This window comes from Amia ocellicauda, chromosome 17 (genome assembly GCF_036373705.1).
Source record: "Amia ocellicauda isolate fAmiCal2 chromosome 17, fAmiCal2.hap1, whole genome shotgun sequence".
Lineage (NCBI taxonomy): Eukaryota > Metazoa > Chordata > Actinopteri > Amiiformes > Amiidae > Amia > Amia ocellicauda.
Genome location: NC_089866.1, coordinates 14,292,247 through 14,312,605, shown reverse-complemented (window position 1 = coordinate 14,312,605; position 20,359 = coordinate 14,292,247). Strand labels below are relative to the sequence as shown.

The window sequence follows — 20,359 nt, the reverse complement described above, 5'->3', positions numbered from 1 at the left end:
ATGGTATCCAATGGCCATTTGAGAAAGACCCACCTATTCAGGTAAATGTATTTTTGTTATTCAATATAAGGCGTTTAAAGGTATTTTAAGGAGAAGGATAAACTGACAGTAGTGCTCAGAGCCACACACCTACGTTACCCTGAATCTGCATTACATACTCACACAGAGGCACCAGATGTTTTCTAAAAAAGACTTTTATTTGAGGAGCACGGTTTCTTTGCTGTATAGAAAATGAATAAAAATAAATACTAGTATTTGATGCATGGACATTTCTACCAGTAAGGGAAAAAAGTGAAGCAGCACAGAAATGTGGAGGTCCCTGCACTGTGAATGCCAATGAGCCGTCACAGAGCTGGAGCTCCGCAGAGCAGTCCGTCTGCTGGTGCCTGGAACAGGGATGTTTTGGACTGTACTGCGGGCCACTGGGTTAGTGTCTTTATCCTGACTTGAACAGAAGAATGGCCACCTGCCCCAGGTAGAAGTAGATGAAGTGCTTGGTCTCATGGGTGACATAGCTGCCAAAGTTCCTGCCCACAATGCAGTGCCAGGTAGGGTTGTATTTTTTGTCAAACTCCTAAAAACACAAAACAACATTAGAATGATTAAGAAAATTTCAGTTTCTTCCACTGTGGATCTGTAGCAGCCAGATGTCAGAAGAACGGTTCAGTTATATGTGCTTCTTGCAGCCATGGGTCATTGTAGCAGAGCCAGCAGGGCAGTGTGAAGGTCACGAGCAGACCGTCTCTTTATGTAATGAATAAGAGGATGCACAGACCTCTGATATGTTTTAATAGCTGACTATCAATTTCTGCTTGGATCACCTGTACTAAAGGTTTATTCTATGATTGGCTGTCATTGTGAAAGATGAGCAAGTAATATATTGTTGTTATACCGTGTGATCTACACGGTGTATAATCTGATGTACAACCTATATAAAATTAGACCACAAATTAAGTGTCCTCCTCAAGCAACAATGGTGCAGACCAGCCACCCTCCCTTGACATCCGCTCTCTCAGGCTGCAGTTTCAGGACCAGCTGGGGTGCATATGACATCCCACTCAAAATGGAAACATGGGGGACAATCACTTTTCAGTCATTTTTCAAAGCCCAGTGTGAATGCAGGAAGGGTGTACAAGCTATTACTGTTCTACTGCAGTGTGTTATGGCTTCCCACAAGCATAGGCAGGCACTGGAGAGGGTGTGCCCGATTCCTCAACATGTGGCAGTGCGGGGAAACAGCCATAGCGTTTGTGCCTGAAAGCATATGAAGTACCTTCTTGATGTATGCTGCTATGTCCTTCTCAATGTTGTACTTCTCAAGAGCCTGGGTGGCACACTCCACAGCGTCCTGCTGCATATCCTCAGACATGTCTGCGTTTTTGATGACGGCTTTCCTGTCAGACATGGTGCCCTGCAGACAACAGCAAAGACAATTCAACTGAAGGTTATGTCAAACATAAACAGATATAGCAGATGCTGCAGAAGGGAATAACGGGGATGTAGAACAAAGTATGAAGCGACTGTTGGGCTCTGAGCAGTACACAGCTGTAGTAACTGTACTGGGTCCAAATCAAGATCTCTGGCCGTGTCTCCAGGTGGGGTCAGAACAGAGCAGTCGCTACCATTCACTGGCACCTCCAACAGCCACTTCAAACAGACTGGATCAAGGGAGTGGTACAGGGGGGCCAAGGTTACTGGAGCTGCCAGTTTAACTGGTATTGAAAAATAAGCATTCAAGACTTTTAAAAGATGCTTTTCATACTTCAACACAATACAGTTTAGAGAATCTTCATTCTGAATAAGGAGAATATTAATGCTGATCTACGAAACTTTTAAATTTTGAATACAAAAGGCCACCAGGCGGTGGGGGTGCAGAAGGAGGTCCTCTTCCTAAGATTTTATTATATTCAGTTACCATATCCAGAGCGACTTCCAATTGTTACAATACATCACATTGTGGTTACATACAATTACCCATTGATACAGATGGGTTTTTACTGGGGCAGTCTGGGTAGTGGGTACAGTACCTTGTTTACATGTACAACAGCAGAGCCCCCCACCTGGGACTGAACCCACGACCCCCCGCTCCAGAGCCCTGACCGCTGCCACACACTGCGGCCCGAAGCACAAGGAGAGCCCCCTCGCCACGCAGTGGGAACAGGAGGCCGCCCACTGTGGTGCACATACGCATCAGGTAATGGTACGGTCATTGTTATGAGCTATTTGAACTCACCCCACTGCAGTCAGCCCGTTCTTCACTGGGGACAGATGCACGCATTTGTCCATTGAAAAACACGAACTCAGCTGATCGATAGTTGCAGTGATGTTGCTAAATCGCATGTGACGAACCCATGTTTACGCGCATCAGCCGGGCTGCTGTTTATTTCTACCTAACTTTCCTCACTCTTAAATGCACATTTATTTCTCTCCTCCACATAGATCAAACTCCGGAGAGCAACCCCCCGCCCAGGGCACACCAGTAAAGGCGCGGTACTCACTCGGTGTTGCTGCTACTCTTCCCGTTGTCTGATCCGTCGCCTCCACTCTATAATTGCGGTGTCCGGCGGTGGCTGAGCAACGCCGAGTACTTCTGCTGCAGGGTCCCACCCAAGTAAGCTCCCTATTGGCTAACAGGAGTGAAAACATTCATCCGATTGGCTCACTTTGCACAACTCTCTTGGTCTTTATCTCTGCAATTTATTTCAGACCAGCATCCTCACTGTTAGACGCCGCGTTGGTTGCCACGGCGACTGACATACAGACATATATGGAAAGAGCGATTGTGGTGAAGAGAAATAATTGTTTTAAAGATTGTTTAAAATAAGCGTTTATAGTGTTTTAGTTTCTTTATCAGATGTTTCACTGTGTGGTATGTTATAGTATTACATAGTGTATTCATAAGCATCTAGATATTATAAAAGCTACAATTAAAATAAACTAGTAAAATTAAATGTTTACTTTGAAACATTTAAATTGAAACAATGCAATGAAGGCTACTGTACTGTGTACATGTTTAAGAGCCATCTGATGACTTATTTCTATTTAAAGCAATTAACTTAATTAAAAGTGCATTTGATATTGTACCAGTTATTTAACAGCCTTTATTTTAAGTGAGAATGCGCAAATACGCTCTGGAATTGATGTGTCATAGGATTCACCCACACTAGTGCAATTCACAGTATTAAAAACCGGTATACTTTTAGACGGAAACCTGTGATTATTTTCTTAGTGTTTATTTCAACTGGACATCATCTAACAGCTTTAAAGTACAGCACTCCACTATTGTATGCATTATATGATATACAAATATAAGCCCATGATTCAATTATATAACACGTAATTACTGTTGCTGAACCTGAGGCTCACTAAGGCCATTCGACATCAAACCCTCGATTTGATTAATTGATTAAAGAAAACACCACCACAAAATGAACAAAGTGCATGAATTTTATTTTATCATGATTGTCTCCACCATGTGGACAGAGTAAGAATTACATGGATCCAGCCCTGGTCTACATCAGCCCCTATAGCCCCACAGGCCTATCTAAAGAGGCCAAATTGTGCACAGCAACAGACAGTTCATCAACTAATCTGTAGGCTAATCTGTAATGTCTTGCTCAGATGACATGGTCATTCAATAATATGTTGCTTGAGGACAAAGCTTGCACTTCTGTTACCACCATCATTTCCCTTTGTTACTCTAGTCCTGTCTTGCCCAGTTGTGTCACTTGAACAATTGATATAGTACAAACAAAAACAGGTATTATCTGTTTCTTTCTGTAATCTAGCAGAGGCTTCATATTACTTATTTAGTAATATAATTGAATGATATTAGTTTCTATTTTTGTCACAAATAAATTATTATTGCATTCTAGAATTTCTAAGAAATTCCCTTTGTTTTCAGATTCTTCATATTCACAGTGACCTCTTTGTGCTATATTCTGTGTTGCTGTCAAAAGCAGTACATCTGCAACTGTTTTAATGTAATTATCTTCAACTTTCTTTTTATACTTTTTGTTAATCATGTCTAATGTAGAAGAATCTGTAAGCGCTACCCTTTTGTGCTCATTCCAAGCAAACATGGCATTAATGCGAGACTCAGATTTCTCATGCAACTTAAAGCCACCATATTTGAACATTGCTTTTTCCCAATGTGAAGAGCCTGATTCTGAAGTGAAAACAGATTCTGACGCATTAGGCAGGGAGAAGTGTCTACATGCATAACAGTAGGCTGAATCTTTCCTTTATGAGTATTCAAGCCATGAATGCAGGTTATACCACAATGGATTGAATGATCTTCTCTTCTCACCATGGATGTTTTTTGGAAAAATCTTTAAACGAGGTTGAGTGGGACCTGCTGCTCTTGACTGTGAAATATCTGAAAGTGACAAAAGCATGAGAATCAGATCTTGCATTAAGTGTCATGTAAGTCACATATGTGAGAATTTAATGAAGTAAAATATTTTACTTAATATATTGTACATGAAAATTGAATTAAGGCATACCATGAGGTCCAGGTGGGGCAACAAGGGCTGCCACATCACTATCGCCACGTGACACGGCCTGCTGGCATGCTGGCATTATGATTTTCTGACTCAGAGTGGCTGACTTGACACACCTGAAGCAATACAGGGATTTAAAAAAAATTGTATGTGAAATTAGTCATTTAGCTTATTTAAACTTGTATTGATAAAAATTGGGCTTTGCCATGAATGACAGTATAAAACCACTGTATAAAAGTATAGCAAAAGTGAAACATCCCCATCCCAAATCAAAGCAGATAAAGTTTTAAAGAAGGCAAATGCATACATACCCTGATGTGCAGGTGGAGCTGAAGGGCCTTCATTGCCAGTATCCTTGTCCGAGTCTACAAAAACACATAAGTTGTCATCAGAATGATAATAAAATCTGCCTTTTTCTAAGTAGGCTAAGTGGTATGTTACCCAACCCATATGACTAAAATCAAATAATGAGTACTGCACTTTTACACATATAATTGACTTGTTTCAACTTTAGTTTCAATGTCTGGCAATTAACCACAATGTCATCGATATTACCAATGTAAAGTACTTGAAGAGATTTATTTTCCTACTGTAATCGTCGCATGATGCATCTCACTTTATATCTTGCCCATTTAATTATGACTGGGTGGGTGTGTAAGCAATCATGCCAGTTATTCATTGTGTCAAACTACACAGATAGCGTTAGCATCGTTGACAATAACCAAACAATGACGACAGGTTTGCTAGCAAGCATCATGGAAATCAAGAAAGACGGGGAAAACTTTTTAGCTTACTATAGCTAAAACTTTTGTAACCGCTGGCACAGTATGTGTATCAAGTCTACTCATGGAATCCCCGGAGACTTGTTGACATGTGCTTGACCGACCGCTCTTCTGTTGATTTATTGGCAGCTGGTACTCAACGATAACCGCCCCGTTCAAAATCAAAAACCTTCTCTGGGTTTTTGGCAGGCTAGACACTACACTGGCTTATTACTGCCGCTCAGGTTTAAGACTGAATTGCACCTAAAAACGAAAGGTTAGTTAGTCGTTATACAGTTGAAATTAAAGTCCCGGCAGATAATGATCATAGTTTAGGATAACCCCAGGCCACTCCCTGGACACGCCCCTGATGATCCAGCTGCAGCGCTGCTGGGGCGGAAGGGTTAAACTCGCTCCGGGACTGTAGCTCAGTGCTGGAAAACGGATGAACAGGCAAATCCAGGACATTTAGATATTTAAAATAATCCCGCCGGACGGAGATTAAAGGACAGAAAAAGTCTGGTTAAAAATGTATGTATGGTAACCGTAAACTAGTGTAGCTTAGCTATCACCATTCAAATTGTCAATGTCGTAGCAGACATAAAATTCAGCACAGCAAGAGTATTTAAACGATCAACCTACTGCAAACTGTCTTGTCTTGAAACGGATCTTTAGTGTGGCTGTGCGCATGTGGAGAGCAGAGCGCAGCCGCAGTGTGTTTAATTTAAGAGAGCTGCTCCCTCTCGCCTCGATTCTTGCCGGGCAGTACACAAAAAAGGCAAAATAAGAAAAAACTTTAGCAAAACGCACCACATTGTCCAGAATATGCACACGGGAAATTGACAATGAATTAAAAAAATATATTGGCTTAGGGGTGGGGCACTCAGGGGGCCAGTCAGATTTCAGCAGGGGACCCTGTGCCCCCCCCGGCCCCGACCCTGGATCACATAAAATGCGAGAAATGGAGGCTAAGACCAGTAAGGCTAAAGCAATATGGGCTTCTGGAGGCGCCAAACTGGAGGGTTAAAACATGCAGTGTGTGGCCCCTGGGAGCTGAGAGAAATAAGGCTGAAGCAGGAGTATTGCGGTTTCTGGAGGTGGCGCATTGCTTCCATACAGAGTGCATGAACCTGTCCTATTACGTTGTCTTAAAAACACTACATATACATAAATAAATGTAGCCTATCCATTTGCCCCTCGATGGGATCCCACACCTTAAGGGGGCTTGCTAGGACAAGTGATCACGACTATGCCACCCCAATTTATAGGTGAGAGCAAAACTCGCTATACCCCTTCCCTTTTCTCTCTCCCTGGGCACGCTTGATGGGACCCCAGGACATGACTACAAGAATGGGTAAGTAACAACAATGCTTTATTTTTACACGGTTCGGATACCAGATATCGAATGCAAAATGTATAGAATTGTAAACAAACAAAAAAATGTACCGAAAGCAAAAAAAAAAAAAAGCAAAAAATGTTAAATCAAGAGCAAACCTCTGCCGTGCTTACCTGCAGTTCCTGTCTTTGCTTGAGATGCTGCAATTTTTGCTTTCGCCACCAGTTTCTTTGCATTCGATTTATTTTTTCTCGTTTATGAGTTTTGGCACTGTTTTGTCGTGAGGGCGGGGTTTACAGGGAGGCGTGGATCCTGGGTCTCCATTGGTCCAGCAGGTTTGAGTGACAGTTCTTCCTGACCCAATCAGTGAGCAGGTGGGCTGGTCTGGTGATCTCTGTGTGGGATGGGACTCGACTGTCTCGGTTTCAACAGCAGCACCGATTCAGTGACTCATTAAACCCCCTGTGTGCACAGAGACCTGCAGCCAAGAGCTGCACAATCACTGATCACCGCCATTTGAGCCCATACATACAGCACTGAAACACAACACAGGATTCACTGGCTATGTGCACAGTAACATGTTTAATATCATGTTCATGTTAATGTAACCTGGAGAGCACTTTAATTCAGCTGCTCAGATAACACACTGATGTAGATCACATCATTTAGTAAGAGGTAAATGGAGGTAAATCGTATGATTGTATTCCGTTACTCCCCAACCCTGATGACAAATCATGCTAAAATTGACCACAGGAACAAGAATTTTCAAAGTTGAGGTGACTTTACCTATTGATGATAAACATCAAGTTTTAGATCAATCACTTCACAGGTTATCAAGAAAGAGATTGTGAAAGAAGCATTTTGGTCTAGCGGCCATCTTGTTTTATTTTAATTCAAAAAATATTTCACGGGCAATAAAGACCGTATATCCTAGAAATGACCACGCCAGCCCTTTTCACACAACAGTACATAGTGAGTGCACAGCACAAAGCCTGTACTGGATATATTTTACTGTGGCAAATTAGTACTGAAACCGCCTTTATTACTCCAGTTATAAAATATCATAAAACCTATACTAAAGAAAGAGAAAAACAACACTGAAAATATAATTAAACAAATGTTCTATATTTCACATAGCCACAATCAAAAATGTGGAAAAAATATGAGGAGCAGAAGCCTTTGCTTTACATAATGGCTGCAGTCCCCCCTCAACCAGGACCCCCACTGCTGGACAGGAGTGACTGCCAAGGATCTGCAGTCTGTAGGCGCAGTTTAGATAATGTTTGGAATCCAAAAACAAAAGGCTCTAACTTATTTTACTTTCTCATTTCAGGGATTATGCAAGCAGGGGTTGCAATGGTGGCTGCAGCCAAAAGCAATAAGTAATGCTTTTCAAGTCATGCATAAGAAGTATATTCTTGTTCATAGAAAATATAAGCCCTTTGTACATGCAGCATTGTAATCCCCACAAACTCCTCCCCACTGCCACTGGTGACTCCAGATAAGCCAGTCTATTGCCTTCCCAATAAAGTGGGTATTAAATTGAAGATTTAACAATTGACAAAATTAATTAATATAATTGCAAATGTGAAAAGTATCCTTTAAGCCCACAACAGTAACTACTTATTTAACAGAAAATAATTAACATTTTATTGATTTTTGAATTCAGACCTCACAAAACCAACTTCACCAATTGTTCCATAGTGGACAAATATGGAATATACCTTCAGCATTTTATATTTTTCAAATGCAGAACACAGTTTCATTTTTTAAGGAACATTAAAATCAAAACAAACTACATGTTGAATACTAAATGAAGCTATTATTTTCAGTCCATTTGACTCATCATCTAAAAACAAGATTGTCAAGGTAGTGAATCCATTCAGCACAATAGCCATAAAACACTGGCCAATTCAAATTTTGGAAGACGGGTAATGAATATTAAGATGTTCTGATGTCATATCTTTAATTTCCATTTCATTTTGCTTCATAGTTGTCTTGCATTTCATTTCAATGGTTAAAACTGTTCAGTGCCTATCTTTTAAAATGCTCCTGTAAATGCTCCTCATGGTTGGCCGTCCCTGCTCCAGGATTGCGACTCACAAAACTACCTGTGGTAGTCATTGAATCTATCCAATCAAATTACAAAGAAGGAGAGGATGCTTTCGACCAGTCATGCTTTACAGCCTCTGAGGATCCGCCTCTCACTGCCTTGCAGGTTTCAAAGAGCAAAGGAGGGAGTTAGTTTTGAAGGAGTTGAGAAAGGAAGGCTAGAGCCTGTATAACACTATTATACTGTACTTAATACAATTATTACAAAATATAACCATGTATGCATGTACCTATATATTTAATACATTTAGCTGATTCATATATTCAACATGAATCTTACAATCTTGCATTAAGTGGTATACACAACATTACCCCAGGTACGTGGTCTTCAAGAGCAGCCCAGGTCATTAAATAAAATGGTATATGTGAGTACATTACCTCAAGATCGTGTCCTGTATGAGCAGCCCAGGTCTTTCAATAAAGCATTTTTGTCATTCCTGCCCTATATACTGTAGCCTATATGTAAATGCAAGTTTCAATGCTAAGAATGTGGTTAAACATATTACACATAGTAGTGCAAACAATTTCAGATCTTGTACATACAATCTAGGTTTACTTTCACAGACAGTAATGACAGAAATGCTTTATTAAATGACCCAGGGTAATCGTAAAGAACGAGTACCTGGGTAATGTACTCACGTATACCATTTCAGTTAATGACCTGGGGTATACACAGAGATCTAGTACTTGGGTTATTGCAGTACGTCTACATGTAATATGTACACGGCTTCCCTGAATAACACGGAGCATTTGCACAGGATGAGTACTTCAGCTAATGTGTGTGACTAAACTCAGAAAGCACGACTGCATGAAGTATGAATACAGGGTCCAATGCAGCCTTTAAATACAGATTGTCCAAAAAAAACCTGAAGTACAGCCTTCAGCTGTATAACACATCAACACGTAGACATACTGGTGCACTTAAATGACTAACTCATTGTTGTAAGGAGATAATCAAGTCATGTTTTATGTTTTCTGCGTGTGCTCTCGTCATATTTTCAGTACTGAGTACTTGAGTACTGTACAATTAAAAACAGTAGCTAGCTACACTACAAGTAATGCTACTGATAAGGACATAAAATACACAGGCAAAATATATGTACGTGTCATGTACGTGTATTAAAAAATATTTGTAATAACAGCAAAACCGTACCGTTAAATTCTATATTTTAACACCATACATATGTAGCCACTCGATGCAAGACTGTATGATTCATGCTGAATATATTAATCAGCTAAATGTATTAAATACACCGATCAGCCATAACATTATGACCACCTGCCTAATATTGTGTAGGTCCCCCTTTTGCCACCAAAACAGCCCTGACCCGTCGAGGCATGGACTCCACTAGACCTCTGAAGGTGTGCTGTGGTATCTGGCACCAAGATGTTAGCAGCAGATCCTTTAAGTCCTGTAAGTTGCGAGGTGGGGCCTCCATGGATCGGACTTGTTTGTCCAGCACATCCCACAGATGCTCGATTGGATTGAGAACTGGGGAATTTGGAGGCCAAGTCAACACCTTGAACTCGTGATTCATCAGACCAGGCCACCTTCTTCCATTGCTCCGTGGTCCAGTTCTGATGCTCACGTGCCCATTGTAGGCGCTTTCGGCAGTGGACAGGACTCAGCATGGGCACCCTGACTGGTCTGCGGCTACGCAGCCCCATACGCAACAAACTGCACTGCACTGTGTGTTCTAACACCTTTTTATCAGAACCAGCATTCACTTTTTTAGCAATTTGAGCTACAGTAGCTCGTCTGTTGGATCAGACCTCACAGGTGAGCCTTTGCTCCCCACATGCATCAATGAGCCTTGGCCACCCATGACCCTGTCACCGGTTCACCGCTTTTCCTTCCTTGGACCACTTTTGATAGGTACTGACCACTGCAGACCGGGAACACCCCACAAGAGCTGCAGTTTTGGAGATGCTCTGACCCAGTTGTCTAACCATCACAATTTGGTCCTTGTCTTTTCACCCTGTAATTGTTTGTTGACAGGGCATTTTGTCATAAGGCTCAATAAATGACAATAAATTAATCCAGTATCCTGAACAATTTACATCGAATGCATATCCATTGCGATCAATCTACAATCAGCCGGGTCATGTTTTCAGCCTCAGTTACATATACTGCTAGATTATGCTTGCATAGTTGTTTGTCTTCATGTTAGACCTTTATTATAAACCTACATTTTATAAAGAAACATGCTTTGAGTACTTATTAAGCAGCATCTCCCTAACCCTCTCACCCCGGTATAGGGTGTGTTCACTGAATGCTCACAAAGTCCACAGTGTCTGTCCAGAATGACTGAAGTCTGCAGAGACTGACCAATACACCCAATTACTGCGTTCACGACAGTCTGCGCAGATGCTGCACCAGACCTGAGCAAATTCGCTGTCTGCGGCAGCTCAGGCGTAAAATATGTCATTAGGTCAAACATCCACATGCCTTACAATGTGCACAGCCGCACAGCTTGTCACCCAGCAGGCAAGAGGTTCTGCGCTGGAGCTGCCGCAGTGTAGGATTCAATAGTTCCCGGCCACACAAAATTCCCCACCCCGCTTCCGGGTTCCGTCTCTTAGGTTTCTCGAAACTCTGGGGATACTTCAGAATAATGGTTGAAACTATTATAATAACAGTATACGTTCAAGGAATGCTAACAAATCTAAATAGTAGACTAGTTAGTTTCCCAGTGGATTGTTTTCTTTCCTTCTTAATAACATATCAAACAATCAAGTATGTTTAGCGGCAGGATGATGTATTTAATCAGGGCCGGCCCTAGCCTTTTGGGGGCCATAGGCAAAACATTTTAATGGTGCCCATCTTTGGCGGAGAGAAAATATCAAACTTAAAGACTAATATTTGTATTTATTTATTGACATTAACATACATTGCACTGTTGAGGAAATATATCTAGTAATCAATATAAATAGAAATAGTGCATACCAAAAATACTCAGTACTGAAAATACTATATTGCACAGTTCACATTAAAAAAATGATTTAATGATTTTAAAACAATAAATAAAACACTATCAAAAATCATGAGTTGACAACTGGTGACTACTACTAGGTATATCATTATCATTATCATCATCTGGGTGGCAACTGGCAGTAGGCTAGCTATCAAAGTGTTGTGACCCTCCACCACAAAATCAATCACATCACCAAATTAGATTATTACTTAATCTGATTGAGCTGGATTATTGCTTTATATATAATTTGTTAAAATATGTTAATTTCTCACAAAGTTATGACGTTACAGTCCCACTACTTGGAATTTTATTAACAAGTTAGCTTGGAAGCACCACATCAGGGAATTCCTTCAGTGAGAACTTAGTTTTTACAAACACAAGTGAAGCTTTATAAGAAAATGACGTGGAATGTTGTGGCCATTCATCCAATCAAGCCTGAGTCCGTTTACGATCTGTCTTCCCGGGGGAGATGTGGGATCCGCAAACCAAATGGCTTTCTTTGATATTTTGCAGAGAAGTCTGGTCGCACGTTCATCTTTTATAACTGTCCCTCAATCATTAACAAAACAGTTCCTCCCATACACAAATGAAGTATACTTCAAGTTAATTTTATGAAGTAAACTTAAGTACAGTTAAAGTATTTCCCAAGTATACTTTATGTAGTAAGTATACTAACATAAATGCACTAGTAGTATACTGGTAAGTATTATTTTAAAACTTCTTGGGAATAAACTGGCCCACTTTCTAGTTTATAAAAGTATACTTTTACGTATAGTGTAAGAGTACTAAACTAGTTTACATCTAAGTTACATCTACAATAAACCTCTGTTAATCTAATTACCTGTAATCAAAAATTATTTTACTTTCTCCCTTTCAAAAGATTCCTCTTACATTCACTTATCAACATTTGTATACCACAGAGAGATTATACAAATTGAATTACCACAAAATGGCAAATTCTTTACCTTTGTTCAAAGCACATGCAAACTTAAACAAACGATAAATCAAATAATTTCCTCACCATTTCTGGATGCTTCTATAATAACTCAATCCCCCAAGACTTTCAATTAATTTTCTTTTCCATTTTTTTAACAACAGTAAACACATACTACAACTTACTTAGTTTCGTTATTCCTTTAAGCAAACAAACAAACAAACAAACAAAAAAAAACATTTCACAGCGCCCAGGATCAATCACCTCGTTCTCTTGTTTTAGAAAACAGTAAACCTAAGTATTTTTAGCTCTAGTTTCTGTGTTTTACTCTCTGGGGTGCTCTGGAAGCTTCTCTTGTTTTTCTTTCTTTCTTTTTTAATAAAAATATGCATTTATTTGTAAGGCCCCTGAACTGACAGTTGCCCAGGCTGTTTGTGTGCTGGACACAACTGTTTTACACATTATTATTATTAGCTTATTTAAAACAAGTGCTAGAACTGCATGTAGAGACAAATTCCAAACATCACAATATTCACTTGAAGAGAAAAAATATATATCACGGTGTCTGCAAAGACTGTACAGGAAAGACCACATGACTTTCAACAAACACTTGCTCACACACAGCACACAAATTGTGAAACACTGGGGGGCATTATAGGCTATGTCAACCTTTGCATTTGAATCCAATATGTGCACTCTGTTGAAGCATTTTCATAGAACACAGTATGTCCCTCCACAAATAGCTAGAAAAATTCTATTGTGGAGAGAATTGCCAGAAAAGGTCAAGCATACTATCATAAGTGCAAAGGTTCAGTCATTTGCTGAATAACTTTATTTTAATAAGCGAAGAACAGAAAAATGTGAAATCCTAAATTAAAGTGTCAAGGGTTTTGGGGATCCCCCTTTACAAGAAAATATAACTTCATATAGGCTTGCCATTGCCAAGTTATGTGGAAATCTAAGTAACTGCTTCTGGTCTTACAACTGTTTTTTGGTTGATGGAGTTCTGTATCACAGTCAAAACTATGACTGACTAAAGAAAATAAACAGTACTGTATGCTTGAAAGATGGTACATTGTGTACTTACTCATTTTTAAACAAAAGTGTGCACATCAAAACCCTAAATATTGTGCATGTACCAAACATTGCTGTGATTTAGTTGAGGTACATGCTAAATCTAGCAGGCCTTTATGTAAAGATTCACAAATACATGTACAGAGTACTTTCATACATGAGGTTAGGAAGACTGGAAACTTCAGTGTTGTTGTTGAAACAGTTGACAAATTGTACATTACATCTTTGCCAAATCCATATGAACGGGACTAAAAGAGTCATGAGTCATATCACAAGTATGGTTGCCACCCATCCGGTATAATACGGGATCGTCCCGTATTGAAAAATAAAATTCACTGTCCCTTACGGAATCAATACATGATGCAATCTGTCCCATTTTCGTGCACACCCTACTCTAATGAATACACTTTTTTTCACATGTTTGGAATGACATGAAAAATAATAAAACCAAAAGAGTTTCATGAGACATAGTGTAGAGTATTTAATCAGAAGGACAGGCGAGTGTCTGTCCCTGTCGCTCACCACATAGCTGCCCTGTGCACAGAGACTCAGACGTGCAGTTTTTAAAAATGTGGGCAAATAATGTCACCTCCAGCTCAAGTCCGCCCAAAAAAGGAAAGAGGCTGTCCAGATATAGGACTGAGTGGCAGACGGAGCACCAGTGGGTCAGCCCTGTCAGTGGACACGAATACCACAGCATTTTCTGTCGCCCTGGTGGACTGTCCGTCCTGAAGCACCATTCAGCAGGGGACACCATGTCTGAGCAGCAGAGGGCAGAGTGGAGTCGCTCAGTTCATGATACCCCGGACTCCTGAAGGACAAGGCATTGCTTCAGGCAGCAAGGAGCAACAAGAAGTACACGTGGAAGAAAAAGTAGAGAGCGTGGGGGGTGGGTTGGGTAGGGAGAGAATTCATATTCACAAAGTTCACAACCTAGATAAATTAGAAATTATTTTGTTCCTCCACATTTCCCTCACTCTGGAATAGGTTGATCTTAATTTCAATGCCTACATCCAGGAGAGTTGTTCTGATCAGTTTGCTAGTAAAAAAAGGAATTTATTTTCACAAATAAATGTTTTGTTCAGTCATCCACCATAGTGGTCTCTGTGGACTACCAGGTAATTTGCTATTTCCGAGTTTATCAATGGGTTCTTGCTTCTTCCAAATATACCAAATAGTTTATTTTGACAGACCAAACATTTTGCCCATGGCTATGATCTGATGTTTTAATCCTTAATATAATTGATGCAACTGTGCTTTACTCTTATTGACTCTTTATTTCCTTTACATTCATGTTGAGAGTAACAGAGAGCATCAGCAGAGGACACTAAGCTTTCCTGGAGTTGGGAGGAATGTGCCTTGAAGCTTCAGAACCTAATGCACGGGAACTGGTTGCTGGGAGTGGGGCTGGTCCTGTGTGGGCTAATCTTCTGGGGCCTGTGCTCTAGGAGGAGAAGATGGAAGAGGGAGCCAAAGGCCAAGCCAGAGGAAGAGTCAGAGGAAGAGTCAGTGGCCGAGCCAGAGGTCGAGTCAGAGGAGAAGTCAGAGGAAGAGTCAGTGGCCGACCCAGAGGTCGAGTCAGAGGAGGAGTCAGAGGAAGAGTCAGTGGCCGACCCAGAGGTCAAGCCAGAGGAAGAGACAGAGGAAGAGTCAGTGGCCGACCCAGAGGCCAACCCACAGGAAGAGTCAGTGCCAAATCCAGAGGCTTGGACCAAGAAGCAGCTGATAGGCAAGCTTAAAGTAGTCTCAAAAGGTGGTGTTGCCGGAGACAGAGACAGAGACATCTGTTTTGTCCAAGAGGTGGTGGAACATCTCCTGGATGTGGCACGGGCCTCCAGCCAGCTGTGCACCGACATGCTGCAGGAAGGCTTTGTGGGTGTGGGCCGTCAGTTTGAGGGCGGTTGGAGCAGCGGAAGATAGCAGGAGCCTGATTTTGACATGTTGGTGGTCATCAACCTGCCCCGCACTCTCTCCTTCCAAGTGGAGCTTGGCTATAATGATGCAAGCAATCCTCTGGCTTGGGAGGCCCCCCCTGATTACCGTGGGCAGGGAAGGGTGCGTTTAATCAGTACCTCCCCGCCCTCTCAGTGTGTGCCACCCAGGCCTTATGAGCTAAAGAGCAGCCTGGCCTGGATGTGCCCTGGGGAGCACCTGGAGCCAGCCCTGGTGCTGCAGTGGCTGGGAAGTGCACTGAAGAAGGCCTGGGGCCAAAGAAAAAAAGTGAAAGTTACCTCTGGAGGGGCGGAGTGTCCCTGCAGGCTGCAATTGGAGAATCCTTCACGCCAGAGGCTGTACGTAAACCTGGTGCCCGCAGTGAGAGTGGAGGGCACCAATGCTTTCCTGGTCACCCAGGGACCCGTGCTGCGGCCTCCAGAGCACTGGGTCCAGTGGTTCAGTGTGGATGAGGGCCACTTCCTGCGGGACGTGACTCAGAAGATGCCAAGTAATTCCTGCCACCTAAAATGTCTGCACATGCTCTCCGTCGCCAACAGCCAGCCCGTGTCTCTCAGCCCAGAGGACCCTGTGTCCTCCTTCCTGACCTCCTACCATCTGAAGACGATCCTCATATACATGCTGCTCAAATGGCCTGATCCGCGGGACTGGACGCAGAGGCAGCTATCTAGGCAGCTCCAAATCGCCCTTGGTGTGCTGGAGAAACACCTGGAGTGCATGTGGCTTCCCCACTGTGTGCATGGGTCCCGGGACCTGGGCTTGCTCCAGGGGATGCCCCCCGTGTTCCCCCATACCTCGTCTGTCAACCTCTTTGAGCCACTGAAGCAGGACCCCTATCCGCACATGGTGGCAATGAAAGACTTCCGGCGGCTAACGGCATGGCTCAGGATGTTCACACGCAGTTTCTGTGAAAAGACCAGACGCAGGAACAGTAAAATTGCAGAGAACAGGCTGAATGAATGGCCGCTGTGAAGATCAGAGAACAATTCAACACTTCAGCACTTCAGCACTTGCTTAATTCTCTACTTCCCTTTTTCCCTGATTACAAATGAAACATTACAATAAACACTAAATGGCTTGATATTTCATGTGAGCAATATATATATAATTGTATTTTTATTTAAAATGCTTCAATTGAGAACAGATATACACGTGCCTTACTTGTTAGAATAATTTGTAATGAGAGCTCAAATCTCAGTTTTGTTGTGTGGCCTTATTCTTATGAGAAATTAATTTGCTGAGCATAATTAGCCTCAGAAGCATGAAGTAAAGCTCTAAATCCAGCATTGAAGTTGTGTAGCTCCAGGTGTCAAATCCCTTTTCCAGATCAGTAGTTTTTATTACTTACCTTATAATAACAGGTCTGTGTTGTCTGGAATCTGCAGTTCTGTGTTTTGAGCTTTCCTAATTAGCACTCGGGCACAGGCTGACCCTGCCTGTCCCGGTGAAAAGGTGGCAACCCTACTGGAAAGAGATGAGACTTTAAAACATATGAAAAAGCTGTGAATTTGTATGGACTATTAATACGAATGAAATAATCTGATATATATATATAGCGAGTGATCATAGTAAGCTAGGTAAGCTGCGCTTGGCCAGACGCAAATAAAATGACAGAATGTAGCTTAATAATATCAGTTTAATTTGTATCATATTATCAATTTATTTCTCTAAAACTCATGTCATGTAAGTATTTGTTTTGCCCCCTTTATTTTCTCCTCAAAGAACAAGTCCATCTTTTCATATTACGATTACAGTACTGCACTACCCCATCTACGGACGGCAAAGCTGGCCGGGGTTTAGGTTACTCAGCTCCCATCATGCACAGCGGCTCATCGCCTGACTGGAGAGCTGCGTGTGGAAACACTTGTTTAGGCACCATGCATGCGCACTAGTCAAGCATACGATGGAGCTGTAGTTATGTCTGGCCAACTAATCGACTTGCAGGCGAAGCTGAGGGAACAATGTTCGTGCGCAAGTCCTGAATTTTGTGTTACCACAAGCATACAGCACTATCGGACTTATTTTTTTCTACTTTAAATGGCCTAGCCTCGGATTTTTCTACTTCAGCAAAATGCACCAAGGCTCCATATTATATTATTAAGTGATGTTTTTCCAGAACCGCCCCTAAAACTAACCCGTTGCAATGGGAAGAAATCTGTTCCTTCAGTGACTGGTTTTTGCATCATGTGGAATAAGATAACTCCACTTTCTCTTGGAGCCGCTTCTATCACCAAGCAATTGGACAATTTATAATTTTTTTCATCTTCCTTTTTCCTCATTAACATTCCCGCTGCTTGTCTATTGTGCCAGTGTACTGTGTCACATCACCTCAGAAGGACGATAGGTATAAGAGTCCACCCCCCACTCCACCTGGATACCAGGGACTCTCCTTAGTGGATGTAAAGGAAGAAGGACCCCACCACCCACACTTAAAACCTCCAGAGTATATCGTGGCAGTGAATATGAGAGAGAGAGCGAGACAGGACTGGGAGCGAGCAAGAGAGAGGGAGCAAGCAAGAGAGATAGAAGAGGCTGGAGACAAAGAGCTAGGAAGAACAATAAGGAGCAAGGAGCACTGGAAACAAGGCTTGGTGACGCAGGTTGCACTGACAACACTTCACACTGAGTGAGGGCAGTGAGGGGTTTAAGAAGGGAGCAGAGATGCAGGTTGGGAGGTGCAGGGCCAATGGGAGTAGAGGGAAAGATCAAACGTGCACATGGGCGTGGAGGAATGTTGAAGGGATAATAGGAGGATAGCAGGGAGAAGGGAAGGAAAAGGTAGGAGAACAGTGGCAACTATATGAGGGAAAGAGGGAAAGGGCTTGGAACCATGACAGTGTATGTGTTTTTTATTAATTTTGAATCACTATCATTCCAAATTGAAAGTTTCAACCATGTGTATATCTGCTATATTGTAATTTGTTAACCCGTGAAATTTCAGTTTCCTGATTAAAAGAATCTTAAGACAATAAAGGACAGATTCACAGCTTTCATCTATATGCAATATATTAATTAATTTAAAATCAGGAGACTGGGAAATGTGGCTCATATCCCTAGCAATTCTGTGTTTTAGAAATCCAGTCTAAAACAGTTAAGCTTTCCAAATACATTAGTTCAGTAACTAGATTTCATCATGCCTTTCTGATATGAATATGAGAATCCAGGGCTGTTTCTGCATGCTGTGATTGTCTTTGTAAAAGCTACATGCTAAAAGCATTGCTTTAAAAACTGAGACAGATGTGCAGATTGACATTTTGCTGCAGTAGCAATGCTGTTGTTCTCTGTTCTCTTTCACAGAAGCTGGGACCAGAACATATCTTCAGTGACCGTTATTCCCAAAATGATGTTGCTATGTTGGACACAAATCAACAGAGGGAATGGAAAAATCTTGACTTTATTAATTTCACTCTTTGGAATGGATTGGATGTTGTCTAACGACATCAATCATGGTTTTATACAAAAAGTATTAAGTGCTGCAGCACATTTTTGTGACTTTGAAAAGCTGATATCTTTTAGGTTTTGCTGTGAACTACTGGACTGGTTAATGCAGCATAGTGTGCATATTAAGGAGTGTAGCAATCTTATGCTTTAGGTAGCATGCTAATGCTTTACAAATGTGTCTTAGTGTGGTCTGAACATTGTATACCCAGGAAGGGGACCAAGCAGTGATCGTTTTTTGAGCAGGTATAGGATTATGAGAGGTCTTGCTGATTTCTATAGTTTGACAGTCTAAGACAAATTAAATGTCAGTGCATCTTTTTTATTTTGAATATATTTGATGCCTTTTAACATGTAGTTTCTAAACATTTACCTGAGAAAACATCTCCAACAAATCTTCTGTGATCCAGAAAACACAATTTGTAGTCACTGCAGGTCACAGATATTTAGTACCATTGACAAGATTCATTAATCGCAATGCTGCCTTCTACCTGTTCACAGTATTTATATCAGTAGTTCGGACAACCCCAATAGACGTCTGTAATAAAAGGTAAATATTGTTTTTTTGCCTACCTTGTCTAAGGGAACAATGACTGCCATGAGGATGAGTCCATCAGATCACCCCCCACCAGGTGCAATGAGCCCAGGAGCTGCTGCAAAGGCGCTGCTTGGGTTGGAGGAGGGAGGCAAAGCGATGAATCCTGGGAAAGTGCCCAATTCTTGTGTCATACATAATTTCGTACCACTAAATGTCAATATCTGTAATTCATTTCGTGGACGGAACGATGAAAGAGGGTTTTCATTTCGTCCACGAAATGAAATGCAACTTTTACATTTTGTGCACGAAATGTATTTTCCCTTACAACATTTTGTACACATAATGCAAACTCGGGTGTTCGTTCTGTCCAAAGTAAATTTTACACTCAGTTCACAAAATTGCTAATACACGATGTGCACGAAATGGCATTTCGTGAATCACATGACTCGATTCGATCACGTGAGCAGTACTGGCGAATCGGACGACACAGATGGAAACTAGTGAGGGTAGTGATGGCGGATCCTGCTAATTGTAACGTTGCAGTCGGACTGCGGACACTGGTTGAAGGGGTCAGCAACCTCGCACGACTTTGTATGGCCTCAGTCCAGTCTCGACAGCCTGGCGGTCCAGACGCCACTTGATGTTACCGCCTCTGTCAGGCCGTCGGCCCCTCAGCAGCTGTAGATCAGCGACAGCGGCAACTGTCCACCCCTGAGGGCGGTAAGTCGACTTGCAT

General features: G+C 41.7%; 1 protein-coding gene and 1 long non-coding RNA gene across 3 annotated transcripts; both read right to left on the bottom strand.

Annotated features, from left to right (window-relative positions):
- Positions 1 to 176: 176 nt before the first annotated feature.
- On the bottom strand, positions 177 to 2,603 carry LOC136712376 (dynein light chain 2, cytoplasmic). 2 transcript variants are annotated; one of them, XM_066688928.1, is made up of 3 exons: positions 2,499 to 2,603; positions 1,274 to 1,411; positions 177 to 574 (listed from the first exon to the last, which is right to left on the bottom strand). In XM_066688928.1, the coding sequence occupies exons 2-3, from the start codon at positions 1,403 to 1,405 to the stop codon at positions 437 to 439; spliced, it is 270 nt and encodes an 89-aa protein (XP_066545025.1). In that variant the 5' UTR covers positions 1,406 to 1,411; positions 2,499 to 2,603; the 3' UTR covers positions 177 to 436. The 2 variants fall into 2 exon arrangements, with proteins under 2 accessions (XP_066545025.1, XP_066545024.1); XM_066688927.1 differs by lacking the exon at positions 2,499 to 2,603 and adding an exon at positions 2,234 to 2,427.
- Positions 2,604 to 11,637: 9,034 nt separating this feature from the next.
- Positions 11,638 to 20,095, bottom strand: LOC136712605 (uncharacterized). The gene is made up of 3 exons (XR_010804859.1): positions 19,659 to 20,095; positions 16,996 to 17,111; positions 11,638 to 16,552 (listed from the first exon to the last, which is right to left on the bottom strand). It is a non-coding gene; the product is annotated as an uncharacterized LOC136712605 (long non-coding RNA).
- Between the last annotated feature and the right edge of the window lie 264 nt (positions 20,096 to 20,359).

Coding starts and splice junctions, on each gene's coding strand:
- LOC136712376 (XM_066688927.1), bottom strand. CDS start 2,278: ATGCGTGCATCTGTCCCCAGTGAAGAACGGGCTGACTGCAGTGGG. Junction 1,412..2,233: donor AACGGGCTGACTGCAGTGGG/GTGAGTTCAAAT, acceptor TGTTGTCTGCAG/GGCACCATGTCTGACAGGAA. Junction 575..1,273: donor TAGCAGCATACATCAAGAAG/GTACTTCATATG, acceptor TTGTGTTTTTAG/GAGTTTGACAAAAAATACAA.